General features: G+C 40.5%; 1 protein-coding gene across 1 annotated transcript; it reads right to left on the bottom strand.

Annotated features, from left to right (window-relative positions):
- Positions 1-772: 772 nt before the first annotated feature.
- LOC147435238 (uncharacterized) lies at positions 773-1,525 on the bottom strand. The gene has a single exon (XM_086487927.1). It carries the CDS (start codon positions 1,523-1,525, stop codon positions 773-775), a length of 753 nt encoding a protein of 250 aa, XP_086344053.1.
- Positions 1,526-9,418: the final 7,893 nt, after the last annotated feature.

The following is a 9,418-nucleotide window of genomic DNA, read 5'->3' as shown; positions in this document are numbered from 1 at the left end:
CATATATACATGCTACAGACGCCTAATTTTCACTGGAAATTTGTAGTGTCCTTCATGTAAAATTCCCTATCCACCACTGCGCACATTATCTCCTATCTTGCACCGGTATCTGTTGCGATAATTTCTTCTTTTCACATGATCTAGCAATATGGCCTGCTATACCACAATGCTTGCACTTGGGTTGATATTTGGGCTTAATAATTTTCAACTCACTCATTTCCTTATTCAGCTCTTTTCTAGCTTCCAAGGAACCTGAAGTATGCATAGCCACTAGATTGGGCTCTTCAATTTGATTGACATGATGGTTATTACTATCCATCTCTCTTAATGCAATTAGGCTCTCATCTCCCTTATGGACACTTGTGTTTTGAACACCTAATAAAGCTTGTCTACACTTATCAATGTCTTCTCTCATTGCTTTAACATCATTTCTTAAGGATGCTATTTGTTCAACATGAGATTTACATTCAAGGTTAATCATCTGAGACATCTATCCTATTTCCTCTTTTAATGTTATAACATCATCGCTATAACAATCATCAATTAACTTCACTAAGTCTTTATTATGTTTGGGTTCCAAAATAGCCTGCCCTTTTTCTCCTTCTAGTTGGGCCATTTTTTGTAGCAGTTGAGCCATAGCTTCGTCTACTAACTCACATTCTCTTAGTAACGGTTCCCAAATAGCTACGTCTACGAATGCACCGGATTCTCCTCTAGGCTTATCCATATCATTTAAGTTGTCCTTCACGATTATATTAAAATAGTTTGCCAATCACTCATCTGAGGTGGACACCCATTGTGCGATATCCTTATCAGAATCATAACCCGAAGAGTAATGAATTTCATACTCACCCATTCCTAGGTGACAAGCATATTTACCAACACCCTGTGTTGTGGAGATTGTCCTAGTGGAATCATCTTCTATCCGCATATGGTAACCATTATGCAGAAATTGAGAATATTTATCCGTATTTAAAGAGAAGTGTTGTTTAATTGCTTCTTCGTCCTCTGATTTATCACCACTATAATTTGTGTTTTCTTCCGTTTTTGACACAATCGGCTTTTTATATTCCCTCAAAAACTCCTTAGAGACAACTTGCAGTTCCACTCTATCATCACGAGGACCAATAATGATCACTCCTTTATGCCAACTTTGCACACACCTGGCTTGTACAAGCCAAGGTCTTCCTAACAATATTGGGAAAGATGCCCCATACGAATGTGGTTGAACTATCAAGTAACTCACATAAAACTCAAGTCCTGCCACTATAGTCTTGACCCCTTGTAAAATCCCTAAAGGTTTTACACGCCGTTGATCGGCCAAGCGTAAAATGATGTTTGTAGGTTCCACTTGTTTCAATCCTAACTCTCCGATAGTCTGTTCAGTCATTAAGCTTACTGCTACTCCACCATCTAATTGCACTCCAGTCATGCTATGGCTTCCTATTTCCAAGGAAATAGTAGGTGCTTCTAAATCCATAAACGTATCTACTACTTGAACTCCTTTCTCCTTAACTGGATCCATCATTTTAGAGCTTCTTCTCTTCCCTCCCCTACGTACGAGCTTGTGATATAACTGCTTCTTACAAAGAGGAGATATCTCTGCCAAAGTGGTCAAGTCCAATAATATTTTGCAATCCCTCATAGATTCCCATAAATTAAAATCTCAGGTGTGCTTTTCCTTTGAACTACAAAGGTTTGTAACCTTTCTGGAAAAGGTGCTTTACCTTTTTTAATTTCTTCCTTTTCTTGTAACCTAAAACCAATCGGTGATTCATCAACAGAATTATCCTCAGATACTTCATCGAGAGACTCTACAAATTCTTTTATGAAAGAGTCATCACTCTTCTTACTCGCATTTGGGATAGTAAGCCCTTTATCATGGTCCATCTTTTGAGACCAAGTAACCACCCCGACCATCACGGGTTCTTTAGCAAAAGTTACTTTCCTTGCTTTTCGTTTACGAGGGATTCCATCCTGCAATTGTTCAACCTCTACTAAATTGGCAGAGGTACTAGGACCCTCATCTCAACCTTCTGTTTCCCTTTGTTATTTTACACTAAAGTTACCCGTTTTGGGCATGAATCTTCATAATGACCCTCCTCGCTACAAATTCGACATAACGGTATATCACCTTGATTTTTACGAGGATTGGGACAATAAGGAGCTATATGCTCTTCCTGTTGATAGTTATAGCAAACCACAGGGCTAGATGGCCCCATATTTTGGTTAGTGTACCGAAAATTATTCCGTCAAAATGGAGGTCTATATTGTGAATTCCTCCTCATTTGTCCTTGCAACCTTGGTGTAGGTGGTATACCCTGTGTGGGTAACCCTTGCCTTTGCTGTTGTAACTACTACTGATATGTTTTGGGCAGTCCCCTTTGCATAAAAGGTTGTGGTGGTGGACCTATCTCATAGGTTGTATTGCTTCTATCCGTAAATCTAAAATTAGTTTGCATAGCCCTTTCTTGACAGCATTCATGTGCTTGCTTTACAAAGCAATTTTCCTCCACCTGATTATTTTTTAGACAAAGGTACAAAACAGTGTACGCACTTTGTATGGCACTACCCTTGATGTAGTTGGACACTCAATTGCCAGATGGTCACCATTACTCTTTCCACACCACACATTGGATCTCATTGGAGGTGCACTCATAGGCGGGCCTGCTGCTTGTTGAGCTACAGCATAAACTTCTTTCGTTTGAGGTCTTAAAGCACTCAATATTTCCTCTTTTAATTTTTCAATTGTGACTGTCATCAATTGGACTACCCTCTCTTATGTAAGAGGTGGTGGTGGTGGTGGTGTACCAGTCTGCAGCATGTATGGTAGAGCTGTCATGTATGGATTTGGGGAATAATAAGGAGCCTAATTTTTATTTACCACCACTTATGGTGGTGTAACTCCATAACCAGGTACAGGATTTTGAGTTCGTGGAACTGGTATAGTGGGAGAAGTAACCATACTAGGCCCACTAAACAATTCTCTTCTCCTTTGTTGGCTTAATTGCACGTCTTCCCAATTTCTAGCTTCCTGTTTAACAGCTACTAAGTATGCCGGTCTTCTTAAACTCACATATTGTTGAGCGTCAGGATCTCGCAAGCCATCTACATTTCTTTGGCAAAAGTTACTTTCCTTGCTTTTCGTTTACGAGGGATTCCATCCTGCAATTGTCCAACCTCTACTAAATTGGCAGAGGTACTAGGACCCTCATCTCAACTTTTTGTTTCCCTTTGTTATTTTGCACTGAAGTTACCCGTTTTGGGCATGAATCTTCATAATGACCCTCCTCACTACAAATTCGACATAACGGTATATCGCCTTGATTTTTACGAGGATTGGGACAATAAGGAGCTATATGCCCTTCCTGTTGATAGTTATAGCAAACCACAGGGCTAGATGGCCCCATATTTTGGTTAGTGTATAAAAAATTATTCCGTCAAAATTGAGGTCTATATGGTGAATTCCTCCTCATTTGTCCTTGCAACCTTGGTGTAGGTGGTATACCCTGTGTGGGTAACCCTTGCCTTTGTTGTTGTAACTACCACTGATATGTTTTGAGCAGTTCCCTTTGCATAAAAGGTTGTGGTGGTGGACCTATCTCATAGGTTGTATTGCTTCTATCCATAAATCTATAATTAGTTTGCATAGCCCTTGCTTGATGGCGTTCATGCGCTTGCTTTACAAAGCAATTTTCTTCCACGTGATTATTTTTTAGACAAAAGGTACAAAACAGTGTACGAACTTTGTATGGCACTACCCTTGATGTAGTTGGACACTCAATTTCCAGATGGCCGTAACCATTACTCTTCCCACACCACACATTGGATCTCATTGGAGGTGCACTCATAGGCGGGCCTCCTGCTTGTTGAGCTACAGCATAAACTTCTTTCGTTTGAGGTCTTAAATCACTCAACATTTCCTCTTTTGATTTTCCAATTGTGAGTGTCATCAATTGGACTACCCTCTCTTCTGTAAGAGGTGGTGGTGGTGATGTACTAGTCTACAGCATGTATGGTGGAGCTATCATGTATGGATTTGGGGAATAATAAGGAGTCTGATTTGTATTTACCACCACTTGTGGTGGTGTAACTCCATAACCAGGTATAGGCTTTTGAGTTCGTGGAACTGGTATAGTGGGAGAAGTAACCATACTAGGCCCACTAAACAATTCTCTTCTCCTTTGTTGGCTTAATTGCACGTCTTCCCAATTTCTAGCTTCCTATTTAACAGCTGCCAAGTCTGTCGGTCTTCTTAAACTCACATATTGTTGAGCGTCAGGATCTCGTAAGCCATCTACAAGCCTATGTTTTTTAGTATCCTCATTGGGTGCTGTATTTCCCATTTTTCAAACTATAGTCTCCATACTTTGGATGTAATGATCAATACTTCTGTTGATTCCCTGTTGAAGATAGTCTAACTATTGAGCGAGTCTATCTTGGAATCCTTGAAGGCAAAACTTTGCTAAAAATGTTGTTGTCAGCTCATGGTAAGTAGCCCTTTTCGGTTCTGGTACATTTTCATACCAACTGGCAGCTGCATCCTTAAAGGTAGCTCGGAAAATATGTAGTTTTTGATCATTATCCACGATTTTGTTTGCTACACATGTTACTTCAAATTTTTGAACATGAGTATCACGGTCTTCATCCCAGAGTCTTGCAAACTGTGTAATGTTTGCTAAGCGTATTCTCACTCGTGTTACTGGCACTGCCATTTGATCTAACATATTTTCAAAGTTTGGGTCTTCCCAAAAATTTAGTACTCATGGTCTAAGTAGAGTGACTAAACCTCTTAACCCAAGATCACGACACTGGTCTAAGTTAGACGGTTGGTCAACTATTTCTCTTATTGGCTTGGGTTGGCCGACTAACCTGTCCTCTCCTAATCCCTCAATAACGACTCCCGGTACGTCTCTCTATTTGTGGTTGACTAGGTGACCCTACCGAGTTAGTCGTTACAATGTTTTGAGGACCGAAATCCCAATTTCTATACTCTTGGAGCCACTCAACATTAGCTTGTAGTTCTCCAAGCATGCTTTATAGCTTACTTGCTTCTAGAGAAGCCACTTAGCCGCAGATTGCTCCTCCCACTCTAGGATGTCTCTATGCTTTTTAATAATGTAAGGGTCCGACTCCCTAGGAACCCCACTCCCTAATGCTAGGTATTTCCAAAAATCGCTAAATGCTATTGGTCTTTCCCTTGGGATTTAATATATTTCACAATGATAACCCCCTCCAGAATCAAATGCTATGGTTTTATAATAGATCACATCCACTAATTTTCAGTGGGCGATCAATTGAATTGCCACGCATGTATCTAAATGCGTTAAAGGCTTTGGCATAGGATCACTAGGTGTATTGATCATTATTTCAGAGGTCTCTAACTATACTGAGCGTCGATGTAAAGAGCCCTTTTCGATTCAGTGTACTCTTGTACGCACTCTCCTTCTTCCCCTAACATACTACACAGCCAGCCTATGCACAAGCATTTATAAGTGTATTCAACTGTGCTCATGGCTCTGATCAAAAGCTTATCTAAAATCCTCCACTTAACAAGATCAGGCAAATTGCTAACCCATTCTAAAGACATATGGTCCTTGACCTAAACTAAACGGCTCTATATTTCACTCTAAGCCTCTAAGTCAAACCAGGGTACGCTCGGCATGCAAAGTCTATGCACCTGGGTGCCTCGTAGCTTTAATACCCATCCAAATCTATCGGCAGATGCACCAAATGAATTTGCCTTCCAAGTATTTCTAACAATGTTTAATTAATCCAACAGCCCCTTTAACTACACCAAAAATGCACAAGTTTGCCACTTACTTGCTACTCTCAAGCCCATTTTAACAGATCTATAAATAAACGTTCGTAAATTACTTATTCTCCTATACTTCGTAGTCCAACTATATCTAATTTTATACCCATTTTCTATTTATACGTTCATCAAAATCCTATTTATACTTTAGAAACATTTTTATCCTATCAAGAATTGTTCAAATATAGCTTCACTAATTTGCTAATTTATAGTTCAATCTAATTATAACACAGTTTCAATTCACAAAATATAATAATATCTTCACAAATTTCTATCTTTTATCTCGCTACTCTACAATCATGGTGGATTTTGATTTATCTCTAAACACATACATATTATATGCAAGTTTTCTTCACAACACAGTAGAAATTATAAGGCAGAATCTTTGTATTGATAACAACCAAGTGTTCAACTCTCAACCCAGTGTTTTCTCTAAACGTGCATATGCCAGTTTTGTAATTGTCATTGCTTATGACTGAAATTTTTGATTAAAAACTTCTGAGACAAACAAATTTTTCTTTTGACTTTACAACAATATGGAAATACGATCTCACTTTTATGCTCTTATGATGTAAAATTATCAGTGTTCTCTTTTCTGTATGTTTCCATTTTTTAAATCAAACTATATTACGCAGTTATTTTTGAAGTTGACTTAACTAACCACAGGTTACTCAATTTTTTCCGATGCTATTGTCATATCCCTTGTTGTCCACCAACTTGGGAACCGATTCATCTTCATCGTCATTTTCTTTTGCTCATTCAATTAACTGAAATCTCTCTATCTCTCTCTAATCCCAATTCTCTTATAGAGATTCTCTCTCTCTCTCTCTCTCTCTCTCTCTCTCTCTCTCTCTCTCTCTCTCTCTCTCTCTCTCTCCTGCGTTGTAGTATAGTAAGGGAAGTCTCTCTCTCTCTCTAATCTCCTGCCTTGTGCTCTCTCTCATACTCATCCGTAGTTAAACATACACACACACATAGTCACAATCCCCCCACTCTCTCTCTCTCTCTCTCTCTCTCTCTCTCTCTCTCTCTCTCTCTCTCTCTCTCTCTCTCTCTCTCTCTCTCTCTCTCTCTCTCTCTCTCTCTCTCTCTCTCTCTCTCTCTCTCTCTCTCTCTCTCTCTCTCTCTCACTCTCACATACACAGGGTCTGGCCTGGCAAACTCTGGCGACCCACTCTCTCCTTATTCTCTTTCCTCTTGGCTCGCAACCTCACCAGGAAGCACCTCTTTTTCTTGGTGGCAATTCAGAACTGCCAGCTGCCTCGTCACTATATGGCACAGCTCTAGGTCAAAGGGGATCTAGGGCCCAAATTTGGGGTGCGAAGCGGCTTTAATCTCCGCCGCCGGATCACGCAGTGAACTAGGGGTGGATGAACTGGGGGTGAACTAAGGGTGAACTAACAGCGAACTAGGGGCGGGTAAGCTTGAGGTGGGTGAACTGGGGGTGAACTAAGGGTGAACTAGGGGCGCCTAAACTAGAGTATGATCATGTTCCATGCCAACATGGACAGCGACGCCCGCTAGAGTGGTGGTAGGGCATTCATGTGGCAACCGAGACGTCCCATGTTCGACCCACACCTCGCGAGGCGGGTGAACTAGGGGTGAACTAGGAGTGAACTCGGGGTGCCATTCTTGCCCCGAGTTCACCCCTGGTTCACCCCAAGTTCACTGCGTGATCCGACGGCCGAGATCAAAGCCGCCTCGCGCCCCCAAATTTGGGCCCTAGATCCCCCCTGGCCAGAGCCGTGCCATATAGTGACAAGGAACTGCCAGCTAACTGCAACCAAAAAACGTTTTTTTTTTTAAATGTCCTTTTTTAAACAATGTGAATCAATGGTCTTTAAGACCATGCTCCCACAGCGTCCTCTCTCCCTCCTAGTTGCCAACAATGGCCTCACGGACTTCTCCTCCTAGTCATTCTCCCGGCACCGTGTTGAAACGACCATGCATAATTTATTTTTTTGAAAAAAAAATCTTTAATATACTCCCCATAAGCCCCATTCCCTTCAAATAGAGATTTTCACGTTGTCGAAACAATCCTACAAGACCTCAAAAATTCTATCTGATAAATCTTAAGCTCAAAACCTCTCTCTCAATCGATTACCCTCTTGCTATCGACCATCGCTAATCTCTCTCTCTCTTTATTCTCGAAATTCATAAAGGCACTCTCTCCTTTTCTCACTTAATCTCTTATCTGCTATCGACCATCAAAAGAAGATTTTTCTTTTACCTAAGTGGCTCCAATGACCTATTTCGGCCAAGGTTTTCAAAGAAAGCTTTTCATTAGTGTATTTTAACTAGCAAAAATTGCAAAATCAAATTGATTTACAAATTTTTTTGAAGGAAACTAGTAAAATTTTACAAGTTTTTAGTGTAAAAGCCCTGCTAAACTACCAAGTCTTGACCTAAAATCCAAGTGTTCGACAAGCCTTAATCGACTAGTTTTGAACTGCAAGTCTTCTATGCTATGAAAATTTTACATCTCTCTCCCGATCTCCACAGAGAACGGCCAACCTAAATTTTCCTTGAAAATTTTGACAAGCATTAAAATTTTAATGAAAATAAACACGGACAACTACTTCAAATCCTATCCAATCAGTCATATGCGACATACATTAAATCATGCTAGACAGGCATTATTATGCAATGATTTTATGCAAATGCTCCTAGCATGCCCATGTAGGTTCCCAAAGTAACCCAAGTTTGGTATAAAATATGAAAATATATTGGGGTCTACAAACACCTTGAACCAAAGGGAGGGCACGATGAAGTAAACACCATAAAACACAATACTTACTTTGTTTAAGAACTTCCATCCAAGCCTATGGTTGCTTTCGCAAGTATATAGCATTTTGCCGCACAGGTCACCCCAACATGTATCTTTGATTTCTAGCCTTGAACTCTTCATTATCCATGCACCACAACGGATCCAATGTTTGCATGATAGAGTCATCAAGCATCGATGCTAGGATGGGCGGGTGCATCGACAGAGCATATGAAGCATCCCTTGGGCTCATAATATCCCTCCACCAACAAAAATGTATCGGCCAATGGTTGGAGGCGTTTGGGGTCCCAACTAACTTGCCTTGCTTTCTCTAGCCTCACCAAGCGGCACAGAGGAACCCAGGGCAATGGAGTTTCATGCTCTATCTGCATTGTCCAAATAATTTTAAAGCTAACATTGTAATAATGGTTTTGCATGTTCCAAACATACAAGCCTCCATTTACCTTCAAAGCTCTGAGATGCTTGGACGACATATCCTGACGTATTGTGACATCTTTGTTAATTGGAAACTCTCCCCCGGCGTTTTCCCCTCCTGTCATGTATGCCTCCACCTCTCTGTCATCGGATATCCTCGTCCAAGTTCACAACATCGGCCACAAACGCAGACGATGTACCTTCCTGTACTTTTGACTTTCCTTTCGCAAAAATTTTAGATTTTTCAGTTGATGATACCGGAGGAGATGCATTGCACTTACTATGTGGCTCTTACTGAGAGACGCACTAGCGGTTGGTGACATTTCTTGTGGTTCTCTCCTTGTTGTCTTCGTCACCCACTATTTATCAAAAAATATAGCATTGATCATTCAATAAATAAATTT

Source organism: Adiantum capillus-veneris, chromosome 18 (assembly GCF_014529385.1).
Source record: "Adiantum capillus-veneris isolate H3 chromosome 18, ASM1452938v2, whole genome shotgun sequence".
Lineage (NCBI taxonomy): Eukaryota > Viridiplantae > Streptophyta > Polypodiopsida > Polypodiales > Pteridaceae > Adiantum > Adiantum capillus-veneris.
The sequence above is the reverse complement of the archived record's forward strand: the minus strand, read 5'-3'. Positions and strand labels throughout refer to the sequence as shown.